The sequence below is a fragment of the Trachymyrmex cornetzi genome, unplaced genomic scaffold (assembly GCF_001594075.2).
Source record: "Trachymyrmex cornetzi isolate Tcor2-1 unplaced genomic scaffold, Tcor1.1 scaffold1781, whole genome shotgun sequence".
NCBI classification, from domain to species: Eukaryota; Metazoa; Arthropoda; class Insecta; order Hymenoptera; family Formicidae; genus Trachymyrmex; species Trachymyrmex cornetzi.
The window spans coordinates 3877-22752 of record NW_017296398.1 but is presented as its reverse complement, the minus strand read 5'-3'; the positions used below and the strand labels follow the sequence as shown (position 1 = coordinate 22752).

General features: G+C 28.1%; 3 protein-coding genes across 3 annotated transcripts in view; all 3 read right to left on the bottom strand.

Annotated features, from left to right (window-relative positions):
* Window positions 1-61: 61 nt before the first annotated feature.
* LOC108759282 (aminopeptidase N-like) lies at window positions 62-924 on the bottom strand (the record flags this gene model as incomplete). The annotated part of the gene is made up of 2 exons (XM_018504638.1): window positions 618-924; window positions 62-272 (listed from the first exon to the last, which is right to left on the bottom strand). Coding segments are annotated over exons 1-2 (518 nt in total), but the record flags the coding sequence as incomplete, so codon positions are not given.
* A 670-nt stretch (window positions 925-1594) lies between these two features.
* Window positions 1595-13267, bottom strand: LOC108759281 (aminopeptidase N-like). The gene is made up of 11 exons (XM_018504637.1): window positions 12996-13267; window positions 12111-12569; window positions 10898-11078; window positions 10231-10381; window positions 10024-10105; window positions 9240-9406; window positions 8598-8890; window positions 7988-8178; window positions 7652-7843; window positions 1964-2144; window positions 1595-1759 (listed from the first exon to the last, which is right to left on the bottom strand). The coding sequence occupies exons 1-11, from the start codon at window positions 13265-13267 to the stop codon at window positions 1595-1597; spliced, it is 2334 nt and encodes a 777-aa protein (XP_018360139.1).
* A 2574-nt stretch (window positions 13268-15841) lies between these two features.
* Window positions 15842-18876, bottom strand: part of LOC108759280 (glutamyl aminopeptidase-like) — a gene marked incomplete at its 5' end in the record, with an annotated part of 5680 nt that continues 2645 nt past the window's right edge. Inside the window, 6 exons of the mRNA XM_018504636.1 lie at window positions 15842-15985; window positions 16338-16407; window positions 16498-16812; window positions 16948-17138; window positions 17558-17850; window positions 18195-18538. Of these exons, the coding sequence (XP_018360138.1) occupies window positions 15842-15985; window positions 16338-16407; window positions 16498-16812; window positions 16948-17138; window positions 17558-17850; window positions 18195-18538 (1357 nt within the window). The remainder of the gene's footprint in view (window positions 15986-16337; window positions 16408-16497; window positions 16813-16947; window positions 17139-17557; window positions 17851-18194; window positions 18539-18876) is intronic.

The window sequence follows — 18876 nt, the reverse complement described above, 5'->3', positions numbered from 1 at the left end:
TTCTCCTTTCAAAAGTGGAAATATACTCGACATATATTCAAACAATTTAAGCATTGGATACCATACTACAAAATTTGTTTCTTGCGATAAGAATTGCGTAAGATTCCAAAATTCTGATACATTGAGCTGACGATTCATCATTAAATGAAACGCATCATCGATGATTTTAGCACGGTTGATGACACTTATATCCTCATAATGTCCAGCTGTATCATTTAAATGTTTTGCAATGATGCCCCAGGTTACTGAATCATATTTGGCTCGATAGTATCCTATTCATTAACAAGAAAAGTATTTTATAGAAATGTACTACATATTTTACGAGATTGATACTGAGAGAAATACTTTTCTTCGTTTCATCTTCTTTTTTAGATTAAAGAGACTTAATACATACTTGTACAATGAAATATACTGAAAATTACTGTATCTATAATAGACATACTGTGTTTTGGGTACATGCATTCCTACGTTTCATATAATGAGAACACTCATCATGCATATTTTCATTATTTTAGTGGAACATCGACTATACCACTTAATGTGAAAATATTTCCAGAAGTATTTCTTACTATTTTCATAATTACATAAAAATTGTTGAATTTTTTTTGTGCATTTACCAGCTTGCTGAAAGTTTACCATCCAAACTTCATTTAAAAAAGTTGTGGGAAACTCGGAAGAATCAATATTTGGTTTTAAACATATTTTCCACATATTTTCATTTAATGATGATATTTGCCTTAAAGCTATGGGTATCAACCACTTCCCGTATCTCGTTGTATTATAACGTTGCGATATTCTGTTTGTAACTCGGGAATGTTCGAATTGTTCCCAGAATACAACAGGATGATGTTTGTGCTTGATCCAAGTTAAGAACTCATTCGATGGTAAATTACAGTTATATGCTTCATCTAATTCTTCTTTCATGGACCAAAAATTATAAGATATTATTGAAACGAACGTCCTAAATTTAAAAAGTTATTGTTAATGATGAGCATAACGGATGGAAAATAAAAATGAGAGTTATAACTTAACTTATAATATACATAGAATTATACAACACAATTCCATGTCACACACATATTAGAGATGACAGTCGCCTAGACTCTAAGCCTTAAAAATATAGCCGCTTATTTTTTGAAAGTAAAATTAAGTTAATATGTAAACGGACAAATAATTAAAAAGACATAAACAAATGAAATTGGAAAAAAAATGGACGGATTCGAAACGAAGGAATTATAAAATATTGTAAATATTATGAAAATGTTTAAAACATTAATAATCTATAAGAGTTGTGATATATATTTAACACAATCACACACACACACACATACATACACACACACATGCACACACACACATACATGTATATCGTACAAGTATATAATAAATTTTTGCATTATCTTTACTCACTGTCTGCTTACATATATTATTTCGAAACACTTCATCGGTAATAGCACTTTGGAACATCCGTAAAACAATTATTGCTATAATAAGAAATATATTAATACATCGTAACTGAATTTTTTCCAACTAATCTTTCCTGCCTTTTCTTTTATAATATATGTACGTATATAAATTTCTATTAAAAGGTTATTTAATTATTTTCACCTTTCATATAACGAGGAAAACTGAAAATTGAATTAATGTCCGATGATCTAGTGGTTTCCACAGGATTCATATTAAAATGAGAATCCAGATGAAGAGATTCGTATTGATTTTGAATTATGAAGAGATCCAAAATTTCAGAATTATTGAAGCTCTAAAATTAAAGTTGCATAATAACATAATATATAGATTTTGGAGTGGCACCCAGTTGGACACGGCACAATTAGACACGAGCCATTCACAGCGTTTGAGACTACAAAGCTCCTAAGCACAGGTCGCTCTGATTGACGGCCCTATCGAGCCGTGGTCGATCGGGATCACCCCTCTTTCATATTGCGATATTAATAAATAGAAAAACCTTAACAACAGCTTCTTCTCCGAATATAGTAGCAAGAGCATCGTGTAACCACAAATAAGACCAATCTGAACTGAGGAGGTTACTAAACCATTGATATGCTATTTTTTGTGCTATTAAACGTGCAATTTCCATTTTGCGCATAACTGGATCCAATGTTTCATCATAAATAAGATTGGCTTCCCTAAACAGTGTTATAATTAATCTAACATGCTATACGTTTTTATGGTTCTTTTTTAAATAAAACGTAACACTTTTTTTACACTTTTCTTTGTTTTTAATAATGTGTACAAGATATTTGATATTATAAATTATATATAATTATGTATATCGTAAATTACAATAGGATCAAATTATTTGTATTTTACTATATTCAGTTTGACATTAATGTTGAATGTAATATCTCGTTAAAGATACACTTTCCTTATTAATTTTGTTAGGAATGTGGATTTGCTTTTCGTGTTTCTTAATAAAGTACAACAAATGTCTATCACTTGATATACAATGTAATTCGTGTAATGTGACAGATGCAGTTGTAAATAAAATTTATAAAAATATATGAAAGTGTTTTTATAAGTATAGATGTTTAATCTCCGGAGAAGATATCGCACACTAAAATAGGTTACGGTGAATATACTAAATAGGTAAACCAGCCAAAAACTTGACTCTGACATTTGGTGTCACAGGGAAAGGCTCTCTGATTCGGTGTAATTATCAAGGTTTATGGAAGCGAAAAGACATTTTCTAATCGCTTTTATTTTTTAAATTGTCTGTATATATTTTCAATCATATTAGTTATTTTAGTTATTTATACATGAACTATTTTATACTTTGAGATATTCAAGACGAATTATTAAAATATCAATGTAACGTACAAAATATGTAATGGTTTCTATTCTATCGTATATTGGAATAATGTGAAAAATCTCGCAACTGATAATTTCCTTATACTCATATTCTGATATTTTTATGCACAGTTCATGAAAAAAACACAATTGATTTTAGAAAAGAAATACAATTACAATTATTCTATATTTATTTTAAAATATAAATTCTACACGAATCACCTTGTACGATAATAATAGTCATTAAATATATAATTTATGCAATTTTAAACTTTTAAATGTTTAAATAAATGCAAATTATTTTTTCGTTTAACATATTTTATATTGAAATGTATGCATTACGAATAAAATATGAGCCCCCATTTCGATATGCCGTCTTGTGGAAAATTTGGAATCGCAATGTGATCCATTTTTGGAATATTTATCCCACCAAATTCAGATTTTAACTGCAATGTAATATTGTTTATGATTCTCCGTGCAAACTCAAATTTCTGACGACGCTCTTTTGAATAACAATCGCACCACAAAGTAATGTTTTTATTAATTTTAATGGATTGATACTCAGTCATGACTATCCCAATTTGGAAAGTTGACATCGGAGGCGTAATATAGAAGTATTTGTGAAATAAATCACTATAATTTGTGTGGTACGGGTACTTTGTATCTGTCGGCATATTTGATAAAACTGAATAATACATAGGATATTTTATTGAAATGTTAAAAGTGGCCTTTAATTGCGGTAGGTCCCAACAAGGAAATAACTGTCTCATTCCATTCCGTTCTTGAATGTATGGGGCTATCAACAATCTATTAGAATTTGATAATTATTATATTTTAAATACAATAATGAATGTTTATAATTTGATTGAATACAAACAATATCATTAAAAATTGGTATGAATTACATTTTGAATGAAAATAAGAAATAATTATAAATAAAAATTGTATACGTATATTTTTAACCATTTATAATTTACTCACGTTACCATATTTCCTTTGGAAACATTTTTAAAGAAACTGTCTTCTATTAGATGACCAAAAAATTGTATTTTGAATGTATAGAGTCCAGGAAGTAACATATAGTCTAAAAGAAATCCTAATACGTTCGTTTGTTTTCTGTATATGTATTTACCCAATACGTAAATTATGGCGTTCTTTGTAGTCAAAGTTGTATTCGCAAGACTTATTATCAGATTTAGTTGATTCAAACTTATATAGTCAGTCGACTGTAGGATATTAATAGTTGTACTAGTTTTACCGCGAAAGAGAAATGAGTCATATTCATTTTTTAAATCAAACATCTCTATCCAAATGTTATCAAGTTTATCAGTGTGTTCATAATTTGGGTTTACGTAGTCGAGCTGTATGCAGTAGTGCACTGGTATCACGTAATGATTAGGAAAATGTATGTAATTCGAAATGTTGAAATTGTTTTGTTCTTCACTATTAAGAACAGCTATTGTCAGAATAAATATTACGCTATTACTTATCTGTGCTAAATTCATGTTGCCTTAGTTGTCGTTCTAAATATATATATCTGTCGAAAAGTTTAAAGAAATGATATAGTACAAATAATAATAATGCACATTGTTATTGTGCATGTGTTAGAGAGAGAAAGAGAGTTAGAGAGTGAGGGGGAAAGAGAGGGGGTGAGAGGGGGGAGAGAGAGAGAGAGATGGAGAGAGAGACGTTATTAAATTCGTTTTGTAATTGTAAACGCGTACAGATACGATTGTATCTATTATTAAGAATAACACTAAACATTTTTTAATTCGGTAATATTTTTAGCACTGTTGCGATTACGTTAAAGATATCGTTACAACGTTATTTTCTAAAAAAATTTATATTATTATTTATTTAAAAAAATGTTTCTTAGATAAAACGTTTGTGAATACAAAATGTTTATTTTTCTGTTAATTAATAAGAAATCTCATGATTATCATATAAATGTTAACTAAAAATTTCATTTAATAGTACATTATTAAGGTACGGACATATGCTTACGTAAGTAACGTTTAGTTTAAAGTCAAATAGAATTGTCACAATGTCAATATTTAAAAAATTATGCAGCATGCACTCTGCAAATAATTAATGTATCATATTTTTAGATACTTACCCTGTGTAAATAAACTGTGCTATTAGAATATAATTCAGATTCCTAATTGATATTCATACGATAAAAATAACGGAAATGTAGATCATAATAGAATGTTTCTGATTGCTGCGATGTTATTCTTCCGAGATGTCTCAACAGACTAATGTCATCGACAACGGATTACATTGTAAATACAAAACCGTTTCATTTAACGTGAACGTGCGATATTAGTTGACGAAATTTTAATCGATTCTCTTTTCGATATAATACAAATTTAATATAGGTGGACACCTTTGACCAATTTATGCGAACGTTTGATTTTTTCTGCTATCGAACTATTGACATACTTCTAATGCACAGTGACAGTTTAGGAAAATTTTTCGCATTTTTAACTATTTGAGCCATTTAAGATATACTTACGTGTAAGTTTAAATTGTTTAACATTTAAATGTTTAAAATATATGATTTATTATGTAAATAAATTACATGCTACCTAAAATTTTGATAAGATTTCCACGAGGATTTTCTATAATCTCCTATATTTATCTCATAAGTATTTATGACCTGCATTAAGAGATGAATGCAGAAAGAGAGAAAGAGCGACGAAGGAGAGAGGGGGGAGTGGGGGGGAGAGGGGGGAGAGAAGGAGATTAAGATGTAGCCGTATTAGTACAGCTATATGTTTGTAGTCATCATAAATTGAGAGATTTGAATTCTAAAACTTATGAATTTAATAATATAATTGAGGAGATGGTGGGAATAAACTCTGATACAATTGTAAACAGTTTTCCCCCAAACCCTTTCCAATTATTGTGTAATATTACTGTATTCTCATTAGTTGTGCCAATACTGAGTAGGAAACGGACAAGAACTTGATAGTGTTTTATTTTGTCCATTTCATGAGCAGTTGGCTTGCTTATTAATCAATTTAATTAATTTATCCATTATTTGTTATGTTTCTGTTTAATAAAGGTATTCATCTTTAGGCAGCTTTTGTATACAGTAACTGCAAACAAAGCGTTATATCCCGATTGAAATCCTGAGTAGTTTTCCTTCTCATTTACTAGAGAGAAGTTGGCATAACAGTTTAGTAACTACTCAAAAAATGCATGAAATTTCCACCAGGGAAAGACACAATTCTACTTAGGCCCTTTATCCGGCAAGTAGATTTTTGATATAATATTGATCGTAATAGAGAAGTATTGTAATATGTAACTTCTTAAAGACATTACATAAATTCCTTTAATATTATATTCATTTGCGTATACTACAAAATTAGCAAGTTATTTTAATTTGTATTGAAATTAAGATTTTGTAATTAGGCTTTTATTCCGCCCATCATCTCCATAGATATGAAGTACTAACAATAAGTAGACATTGTGTTACGCATCGTAATATGTTATTAATATTTTTATTATAAATGATAGTAAAAATAAAAATAATATATTACGATATGTAACATAATGAAAATAAGCAGGAAATACAAAAGGTACAATATACAGAGAACAGTAATTTTGGTAAATTGAATATATCAAATTGGGCACTGTCCATGTTAACAAGTATTAAAAGTTTATTCTAAGAACATTTGCAAGAATCATGGATAATAAAATAACCGTAATAGTTCATTATAATTAAGATATATTTATTAATTATTTTGTGCTATAAACGAATAATAATATTATATGATATGCTAAATAATACAGGTACGATAGTATTATAATAACGAAAAATAATCGATAATGTGCAAATGAAGCAAGACTAACATATGGAAAATACAGACGTAAGTAAAAATTTAATGAAAACAATATCATAACATTTGTGTAAGCCTAAATATATAGCAAAATTATTATAACAATATATTCAAAATTAACACTATATATTCAGCAACAGTAAGATCAGCTTATGTAATTTTCCACTGATTCGAGCTAATATAAAAGAAAACTTATATATATTACTTAGTTATTTAAATTAGATTAAAGATCGCTTATAAATCGAAAATATAGTGTATGAGCGGCAATTTCTGACAATCGGATGGATATCTTTCTTTGAATTAGCAAAAGTTGTGATTTATTTATGTAACCTCTAAAGGAAAGTGAATTTATATAATCATCTTGAATCTAAAACAAAAAATATTTTAAAATGTAATTACATTTGTTTAATAATTTATTATTGTCCCATACAGACAAAATTGCATGCAATAAATCGTCGTTTTTCATAAATTGAAAGACCAAAGAGCAGTCACAGGCATATGTGGCATATTGTATACATCATGCACCAGTTATTAATATAAATTTTGAAGGCGGTTATAAAAAAAACTTTTTTCTCAGTTCAGTTTAGTCTTTTTGTAATTCAAAAAATTAGAAAAAGATAAAGTGTAAAAAACTGAAATTAAAATTAATCTTACAGTTATGAAACCTAACTAAAAGGAAATTGGTATGTGTATAGATAATTAGAATTGATTTTATTTACCTTAATAAGATATTTGGAAGAATATACATGGTTAATGATATCGACCAGCGCTGTTAACAAGCTCATTTGTCTATATAAAATCAATTCGTACAAATATATGTTTTATTATATAATATATTATTGTTAAATAAAGTATAAATTTATAAAACATGTACTTACGCAGGTTTCATAATCTCGAGTTTTCTAAATATCATCTCGAGTATGTCATGTGTGTTACAATATTTTGCAATAACTGAATGAAAAATGTTTATGTATGAACGAATATTTGTAATGTCTTGTTGCCCTTCCTCTTGGAAACGCTCCGATAATAATGAAGAAGTAGTATTTGGAGTAGCATTCCTAAAACAAGTTAAGAAGGGTAGCAACTTATGATTACGTGCTTTGAACCATGTATCTCTTATGAGTGTCCACGTAAATAAATAAGTTACTGCAACACCATTGCAATATGTCCAGTGCTTCCACCATGGTAAGAGGCTATAGATTTAAAAAAAAATAATATATTCACACATGTAAAAACATTGATAATCATCGTTGATTATATGTTTGAACCGAAATTTTGTCATAATTTTAATGCGAAAACGAAATTATGCAGATATTGCAAATATAGAAAAATGTTACGGATTTATTTCAGGATTTCCGAGATGTTGCATTAATTTACGAAAAGCTGATTGTTCGCACTCATCGAATTGGAAAATACATGCCCATTTCACAATTTCTTGTCTTAAACATTTAACAAAGTCATTTTCCACCAAATGTTCTTCATATCCTAGTGTTTTCAGAGGTTTTTCCAACAATTTTTTTAATTTCTCCTAAATGACGCAAGTTTCATTGATCGTAATGAAGCTCATTATTATAGATAGCACTGACAATTAATCGTAATGAATTCAAAAAGGGATTACTTTTTCTACGTTCTTTCTGATGTAATAATCAGTTCGAAATGATTTTGAAAATTGAAATATGGGTGAACTATTATTTTTTTGTTAAATTTACGAGAAAATCTATTTGATATAGTTGATAGAAATAATTATTTTAAATAATATAATAATTCTGATAAAAATAATAATTCTTGCAAATTTTACCAGATATATCATTCCAACAAGAATTTCGATTATCTTAATTAGAATTCTAGGAAATTCAACAAAAACTTCCGATGCACATATTTTCAACTAGAAATTTTTTTTGATATATCTAATATTCATTGTTAAATATAATATCTATTGGACGTTACCATAATATCGGCGATCTCAATTTCTTCTCTGGAAAGTGGAATTAAATTCGACATATATTCAAACACTTTAATCATTGGATACCACACTAAGAAATTTGTTTCTTGCGATAAGAATTTCGTGAGATTCCAAAATGCAGATACATCGAGCTCACGATTCATCATCAAATGAAACGCATCATCAATAAATTTAGCCCGATTGATGACACTTATACTCTTATAATCTCCAGCTGAGTCATTTAAATATTTTGCAATGTTTCCCCAGGTTATTGAATCATATTTGATTCGATAGTAACCTATTCATGAAAAAAAAAGTTAATTTATTTAACTGTATTATAAATTTTCCAAGATTGACATTGAAAGAAATACTTTTCTTCATTTTATCTTCTTTTTTTATATTAAAGACACGTCACCCATACTTGTATGATGAAATATACTGAAAATTACTATATTTATATATAATACACATATTGTGTTTTTGAGTACATGCATTCCTACGTTTCATATAATGGGAACACTCATCTTGCATATTTTCGTTATTATACAAAATCATCAACTATCCGACTTAATGGAAATATTTGCAGAAGTATTTCTTGCTATTTTCATAACATCATAAAATGTGTAAAATTTTTTAAGTATATTTACCAGCTTGCTCAATGTTTACCATCCAAGATTTATTTAAAATAGCTGTGGGAAACTCGGAAGAACCAATATTTGGTTTTAAACATATTTTCCACATATTTTCATTTAATGATGATATTTCCCTTAAAGTTATGGGTATCAGCCACTTTCCGTAACTCGTTGTATTATAACTTTTCGATATTTCTTTTTATAACTCGGGAATGTTCGTATTGTTCCCAGATTACAACAGGATAATGTTTGTACTGGATCCAAGTTAAGAATTCATTCGATGGTAAATTACAGTTATATGCTTCATCTAATTCTTCTTTCGTGGACCAAAAATTATAAGATATTATTGAACTGAACGTCCTAAATTTAAAAAGAAATTGTTAATGATCAGCATAATGGATGGAAATTAAAAATGAGAGTTATAACTTAACTTATAATATACTTAGAACTCTACAACACAATTTTATGTCACACACATATTAGAGATGAAAGTCGCCTAGACTGACTCTAGGACTTAAAAATATAGCCGCTTATTTTTTCGAAAGTAAAATTAAGTTTATATATAAACGGACAAAAAATTAAAAAGACATAAACAAATGAAATTGGAAAAAAAACTGTATGAAATCGAAACGAAGGTATTATAAAATATTGCAAATATTATGAAAATGTTTAAAACATTAATAGTCTATAAGAGTTGTAAGATATATTTATCACAATCACACACACACTCACACACACACACGCACACTCATGTATATTATACATGTATGTTATTAATTTTTGTATTATCTTCACTCACTGTCTGCTTATATATGCATGGACATTATTTCGAAACACTTCATCAGTAATAGCACTTCGGAACATCCGTAAAACAATTATTGCTATAATAAGAAATATATTAATACATGGTAACTGAATTTTTTCCAACTAATCTTTTCCTGCCTTTTTTTTTATAGTATATGTACGTATATAAATTTCTATTAAAAGGTTATTCAATTATTTTCACCTTTCATATAACGAGGAAAACTGAAAATTGAATTAATGTCCGATGATCTAGTGGTTTCCACAGGATTCATATTAAAATGAGAATCCAGATGAAGAGATTCGTATTGATTTTGAATTATGAAGAGATCCAAAATTTCAGAATTATTGAAGCTCTAGAAATAAAGTTACATAATTATGCATAAACGTTAAAGTACCAGACATGTCTTCATTTTGAGTTAACGTGTGCTACTGCACACTATATACAATACATGTGCACGTTTGTGCCTTATTATTAAAATCATTTTACAGTTTTCATAATTCAGTTTAGAAATAACGCTTGAATCCACATCTATTAAAAAAGTTTTCACACAGTTGTGACATTATATGATTCAAATTGTGATATTTTTTTAAAGTTTAATTGAAAAGATTGTTAAGAGTTTTTTTTTAATTTTTACATAATATAATTATTCCTACTAAAAAGTATATCGTCGCGAACATCATATGATATATCGATTTTGGAGTGGCACCCTTTTGGACACGGCTCAATTGGATACGAGCCATTCACAGCGTTTGAGACTACAAAGCTCCTATATAAGCACCGGTCGCTCTGATTGCGGTGGTGTCCTATCGAGCCGTGATCAATCGGGATCACCCCTCTTTCATATTGCGATATTAATAAATAGAAAAACCTTAACAACAGCTTCTTCTCCGAACATAGTAGCAAGAGCATCGTGTAACCACAAATGAGACCAGTCTGAACTGAGGAGGTTACTAAACCATTGATATGATATTTTAGGTGCTATTAAACGTGCGACTTCCATTTTACGTATAACTGTATCCAATGTTTCATCATAAATAAGATTGGCTTCCCTAAAAATTATTATAATTGGTCTAACATGCAATAATTTTTTTCTTTCTTTTTACATAAAACGTATTACTTGTTCACACTTTCCGATTTAATATGTTTTCAGTAATGTGTATAAAGTATTTGACATTTAATATTATATGTAATATTGAATATAGTAAATTATAATGGGATCAAATTGTTTGTATTTTACTAGATTCAGTTTGACATTAAATGTGTAACATCTTGTTAAATATTTACTTTCCTTATTAATATTGTTAGAAAAGTGGATTCTCTTTTGCTTGTTTTTTAATAATAAAGTACAACAGTCATCTAACATTTGATATCACAAGATAATTCGTATAACGTGAGACATGCAATAATGAATAAAATTTATATAAATATATGAAAAAGTGTTTTATATGTAGATGTTTAGAACAGAAGAAGATATCACACAGTAAAATGGATTACGGTAAATATACTGAATAAGTGAGGCTCCTCATAATCTTGACCTTGACATTTGTTACCATGATGGTCATAGGGAAATGCTTCCCAATTCGGTATAATTATCAAGATTAATTGAGGAAGCATAAAGACGTTTCCTAATTGCTTGTATTTTTCAAATAGTCTGTATATATTTTTAAACATATGGATACTTTTAGTTATTTATACATGAACTATTTTATAATATTTATTTTAAGATATTTAAAAGCAATTATTAATATATCAATGTAGCATACAAAATATTTAATACTTTATGCTAGCGTATTTTGGCATGGAATAATGTGAAAAATCTCACAACTGTTAATTTTCTTATACACATATTCTGGTATTTTATGCACAGTTGATGAAAAAAATACAATTGATTTTATAGAAGAAATGCAATTACAATTATTCTATTTTTATTTTAAAATATAAATTGTATACGAATCATCTTATATGATAATGGTAGAGAGTTATTAAATATATAATTTTTTCAATTTTAGACTTTTCAATGCTTGAATATATGCAAATTATTTTTTCGTTTAACATATTTTATATTTAAATGTATGCATTACGAATGAAATATGAGCCCCAATTTCGAGATGCTGTCTTGTGGAAAATTTGGGATCGCAATGTGATCCATTTTTGGAATAATTATCCCACCAAATTCAGATTTTAACTGCAATGTAATATTGTTCATGATTCTCCGTGCAAACTCAAATTTCGGACGACGTTCTTCTGAATCACAATCGCACCACAAAGTAATGTTTTTATTAATTTTAATGGATTGATACTCAGTCATGACTATCCCAATTTGGAAAGTGCTCATTTGAGGCGTAATATAGAAGTATGTGCGTAAAGAATCTGTATAATTATCATAGGTCATGAACTTAGTCGGCATATTTGATAAAGCTGAATAATAGCGAGGATGTTTTATCGAAATGTTAAATGTGGCCCTCAATTGCGGTTGGTCCCAACAAGGAAATAACTGTCTCATTCCATTCCGCTCTTGAATGTATGGAGCTATCAACAAACTATTACAATTTCATAATTCTTATATTTTAAATAAAATAATGAATCTTTATAATTTGATTGAATTCAAACTGTATCATTAAAAATTGGTACGAATTACATTTTGAACAAAAATAAGAAATAATTATATATCACATCATGTATACGTATATTTTTTTAACTATTTATAATTTACTCACGTTACGATATTTCCTTTGGAAACATTTTTAAAGAAACTGTCTTCATGGTTTTCCCTTAGATGACCAAAAAATTGTATTTTGAATGTGTATAGTCCCGGAAGTAACATATAGAGTAAAGGAAATCCTAATACGTTTTTGCTGTATTGGTATTTATTCAATACGTAAATTATGGCGTTCTTTGTAGTCAAAGTTATATTCGCAAGACTTATTATCAGCTTTAGTTGATTCAAACTTATATAGTTAGTCGACCGTAGGATATTAATAGTTGTACTAGTTTTACCGCGAAAGAGAAATGAGTCATATTCATTTTTTAAACCAGCTATCTCTTCCCAAATATTATCAAGTTTATCATCAATGTGTTCATAAATTATGTAGTCGAGCTGTATGCAGTAGTGCACTGGTATCACGTAATGAAAAAAATTTACGTAATTCGTAATGTTCAAATTGTTTTGTTCTTCACTATTAAGAACAGCTATTGTCAGAATAAATATTACGCTATTACTTATCTGTGCTAAATTCATGTTGCCTTAGTTGTCGTTCTAAATATATATATCTGTCGAAAAGTTTAAAGAAATGATATAGTACAAATAATAATAATGCACATTGTTATTGTGCATGTGTTAGAGAGAGAAAGAGAGTTAGAGAGTGAGGGGGAAAGAGAGGGGGTGAGAGGGGGGAGAGAGAGAGAGAGATGGAGAGAGAGACGTTATTAAATTCGTTTTGTAATTGTAAACGCGTACAGATACGATTGTATCTATTATTAAGAATAACACTAAACATTTTTTAATTCGGTAATATTTTTAGCACTGTTGCGATTACGTTAAAGATATCGTTACAACGTTATTTTCTAAAAAAATTTATATTATTATTTATTTTAAAAAATGTTTCTCATTTAAAACGTTTGTGAATACAAAATGTTTATTTTTCTGTTAATTAATAAAAAATCTCATGATTATCATATAAATGTTAACTAAAAATTTCATTTAATAGTACATTATTAAGGTACGAACATATGCTTACGTAAGTAACGTTTAGTTTAAAGTCAAATAGAATTGTCACAATGTCAATATTTAAAAAATTATGCAGCACGCACTCTGCAAGTAATTAATGTATCATATTTTTAGATACTTACCCTGTGTAATTAAATTGTGCTATTAGAGTATAATTCAGACTCCTAATTGATATTCATACGATAAAAATAACGGAAATGTAGATCATAACAGAATGTTTCTGATTGCTGCGATGTTATTCTTCCGAGATGTCTCAACAGACTAATGTCATCGACAACGGATTACATTGTAAATACAAAACCGTTTCATTTAACGTGAACGTGCGATATTAGTTGACGAAATTTTAATCGATTCTCTTTTCGATATAATACAAATTTAATATAGGTGACACCTTTGACCAATTTATGCGAACGATTGATTTTTTCTGCTATCGAACTATTGACATACTTCTAATGCACAGTGACAGTTTAGGAAAATTTTTCGCATTTTTAACTATTTGAGCCATTTAAGATATTCTTACGTGTAAGTTTAAATTGTTTAACATTTATATGTTTATAATATATGCTTTATTATGTAAATAAATTACATGCTACCTTAAATTTTGATAAGATTTCCACGAGGATTTTCTATAATCTCCTATAATTTTCTCATAAGTATTTATGATCTGCATTAAGAGATGAATGCAGAAAGAGAGAAAGAGCGACGAAGGGGAGAGGGGGGAGAGGGTCGGAGAGAATGGAGAGGGGAAGAGAAGGAGAATAAGATGTAGCCGTATTAATACAGCCATTTGTTTGTAGTCATTATAAATTGAGAGATTTGAATTCTAAAAATAATGAATTTAATAATATAATTGAGGAGATGGTCGGAATAAACTCTGATACAATTGTAAACAGTTTTCCCCCGAACCCTTTCCAATTATTGTATAATATTACTGTATTCTCATTAGTTGTGCCAATACTGAGTAGGAAATGGACAAGAACTTGATAGTGTTTTATTTTGTCCATTTCATGAGCACTTGGCTTGCTTGTTAATCAATTTAATTAATTTATCCATTATTTGTTATGTTTCTGTTTAATAAAGGGATTCATCTTTAGGCAGCTTTTATACAGTAACTGCAAACAAAGCGTTATATCCCGATTGGAATCCTAAGTAGTTTTCCTTCTCAGTTACTAGAGAGAAGTTGGTATAACAGTTTAGTAACTTCTCAAAAAATGCATGTAATTTTCACCAGGGAAAGACACAATTCTACTGAGGCCCTTTATCCGGCAAGTAGATTTTTGATATAATATTGATCGTTATAGAGAAGTATTGTAATATGCAACTTCTTAAAGATATTACATAAATTCCTTTAATATTGTATTCTTTTACATATACCACAAAAGTAGCAGGTTATTTTAATTTGTATTGAAATCAAGATTTTGTAATTAGGCTTTTATTCCGCCCATCACCTCCATAGATATGAAGTACTAACAATAAGTAGACATTGTGTTACGCATCGTAATATGTTGTTAATATTTTTATTATAAATTACAGTAAAAATAATAATAATATATTACGATATGTAACATAATGAAAACAAGCAGGAAATACAAAAGTTATAATATACAGGGAACAGTAATTTTTGTAAATTATATATATCAAATTGGCACTGTCCATATTAACAAGTATTAAAAATTTATTCTGAGGACATTTGTAAGAATCATGGATAATAAAATAACCGTAATAGTTCATTATAATTAAGATATATTTATTAATTATTTTGTGCTATAAACGAATAATAATATTTATTATTATATGATATGCTAAATAATACAGGTACGATAGTATTATAATAACGAAAAATAATCGATAATGTGCAAATGAAGCAAGACTAACATATGGAAAATACAGACGTAAGTAAAAATTTAATGAAAACAATATCATAACATTTGTGTAAGCCTAAATATATAGCAAAATTATTATAACAATATATTCAAAATTAACACTATATATTCAGCAACAGTAAGATCAGCTTATGTAATTTTCCACTGATTCGAGCTAATATAAAAGAAAACTTATATATATTACTTAGTTATTTAAATTAGATTAAAGATCGCTTATAAATCGAAAATATAGTGTTTGAGCGGCAATTTCTGACAATCGGATGGATATCTTACTTTGAATTAGCAAAAGTTGTGATTTATTTATGTAACCTCTAAAGGAAAGTGAATTTATATAATCATCTTGAATCTAAAACAAAAAATGATTTAAAATGTAATTACATTTGTTTAATAATTTATTATCGTCCCATACAGACAAAATTGCATGCAATAAATAGTCGTTTTTCATAAATTGAAAGACCAAAGAGCAGTCAGAGGCATATGTGGCATATTGCATACATCATGCATCAGTTATTAATATAAATTTTGAAGACGGTTATAAAAAAAACTTTTTTCTCAGTTCAGTTTAGTCTTTTTGTAATTCAAAAAATTAGAAAAAGATAAAGTGTAAAAAACTGAAATTAAAATTAATCTTACAGTTATGAATCCTAACTAAAACGAAGTTGATAAGTGTATAGATAATTAGAATTGATTTTATTTACCTTAATAAGATATTTGGAAGAATATACATGGTTAATGATATCGACCAGCGCTGTTAACAAGCTCATTTGTCTATATAAAATCAATTCGTACAATATATATGTTTTATTATATAATATATTATTGTTAAATAAAGTGTAAATTTATAAAACATGTACTTACTCAGGTTTCATAATCTCGAGCTTTCTAAATATCATCTCGAGTATGTCATGTGTGTTAGAATATTTTGCAATAACTGAATGAAAAATGTTTATGTACGAACGAATATTCGTAATGTCTTGTTGCCCTTCCTCTTGGAAACGTTCCGATAATAATGAAGAAGTAGTATTTGGAGTAGCATTCCTAAAACAAGTTAAGAAGGGTAGCAACGTATGATTACGTGCTTTGAACCATGTATCTCCTATATGTGTCCACGTAAATGAATAAGTTACTGCAACACCATTGCAATATGTCCAGTGCTTCCACCATGGTAAGAGGCTGAAGATTTAAAAAAAAATAATATATTTACACATGTAAAGACATTGTTTATTATATGTGTGAACCGAAATTTTGTCATAATTCGAAATACAAAAATGAAATTATGAAGCAATTGCACTTATAGAAAAATATTACGGATTTATTTCAGGATTTCCGAGATGTTGCATTAATTTACGAAAAGCTGATTGTTTGCACTCATCGAATTGGAAAATACATGCCCATTTCACAATTTCTTGTCTTAAATATTTAACAAAGTCATTTTCCACCAAATGTTCTTCATATCCTAGTGTCTTCAGTGGTTTTTCCAACAATTTTTTTAATTTCTCCTAAATGACGCAAGTTTCATTGATCGTAATGAAGCTCATTATTATAGATAGCACTGACAATTAATCGTAATGAATTCAAAAAGGGATTACTTTTTCTACGTTCTTTCTGATGTAATAATCAGTTCGAAATGATTTTGAAAATTGAAATATGGGTGAACTATTATTTTCTAGTTAAATTTACGAGAAAATCTATTTGATATAATTGATAGAAATAATTGTTTTAAATAATGTAATAATTCTGATAAAAATAATAATTCTTGCAGATTTTACCTGATATATCATTCTAACAAGAATTTCGATTATCTTAATTAGAATTCTAGGAAATTTAACAAAAACTTTCGATGCACATATTTTCAACTAGAAATTCTTTTTGATATATCTAATATTCATTGTTAAATATAATATCTATTGGACGTTACCATAATATCGGCGAACTCAATTTCTTCTCTGGAAAGTGGAATTAAATTCGACATATATTCAAACCCTTTAATCATTGGATACCACACTACGAAATTTGTTTCTTGCGATAAGAATTTCGTGAGATTCCAAAATGCAGATACATCGAGCTCACGATTCATCATCAAATGAAACGCATCATCAATAAATTTAGCACGATTGATGACACTTATACTCTTATAATCTCCAGCTGTGTCATTTAAATATTTTGCAATGTTTCCCCAGGTTATTGAATCATATTTGATTCGATAGTAACCTATTCATGAAAAAAAAAGTTAATTTATTTAACTGTATTATAAATTTTCCAATATTGACATTGAAAGAAATACTTTTCTTCATTTTATCTTCTTTTTTATATTAAAGAAACGTCACCCATACTTGTATGATGAAATATACTGAAAATTACTATATCTATAATACACATATTGTGTTTTTGAGTACATGCATTCCTACGTTTCATATAATGGGAACACTCATCTTGCATATTTTCGTTATTATACAGGATCATCAACTATCCGACTTAATGGAAATATTTGCAGAAGTATTTCTTGCTATTTTCATAATAACATAAAATGTGTAAAATTTTTTAAGTATATTTACCAGCTTGCTCAATGTTTACCATCCAAGATTTATTTAAAATAGCTGTGGGAAACTCGGAAGAACCAATATTTGGTTTTAAACATATTTTCCACATATTTTCATTTAATGATGATATTTCCCTTAAAGTTATGGGTATCAGCCACTTTCCGTAACTCGTTGTATTATAACTTTTCGATATTCTTTTTATAACTCGGGAATGTTCGTATTGTTCCCAGATTACAACAGGATAATGTTTGTACTGGATCCAAGTTAAGAACTCATTTGATGGTAAATTACAGTTATATGCTTCATCTAATTCTTCTTTCGTGGACCAAAAATTATAAGGTATTATCGAACTGAACGTCCTAAATTTAAAAAGTTATTGTAAATGATCAGCATAATGGATGGAAATTAAAAATGAGAGTTATTACTTAACTTATAATATACTTAGAACTCTACAACACAATTTTATGTCACACACATATTAGAGATGAAGGTCACCTAGACTGACTCTAGGACTTAAAAATATAGCCGCTTATTTTTTCGAAAGTAAAATTAAGTTGATATATAAACGGACAAAAAATTAAAAAGACATAAACAAATGAAATTGGAAAAAAAACTGTATGAAATCGAAACGAAGGTATTATAAAATATTGCAAATATTATGAAAATGTTTAAAACATTAATAGTCTATAAGAGTTGT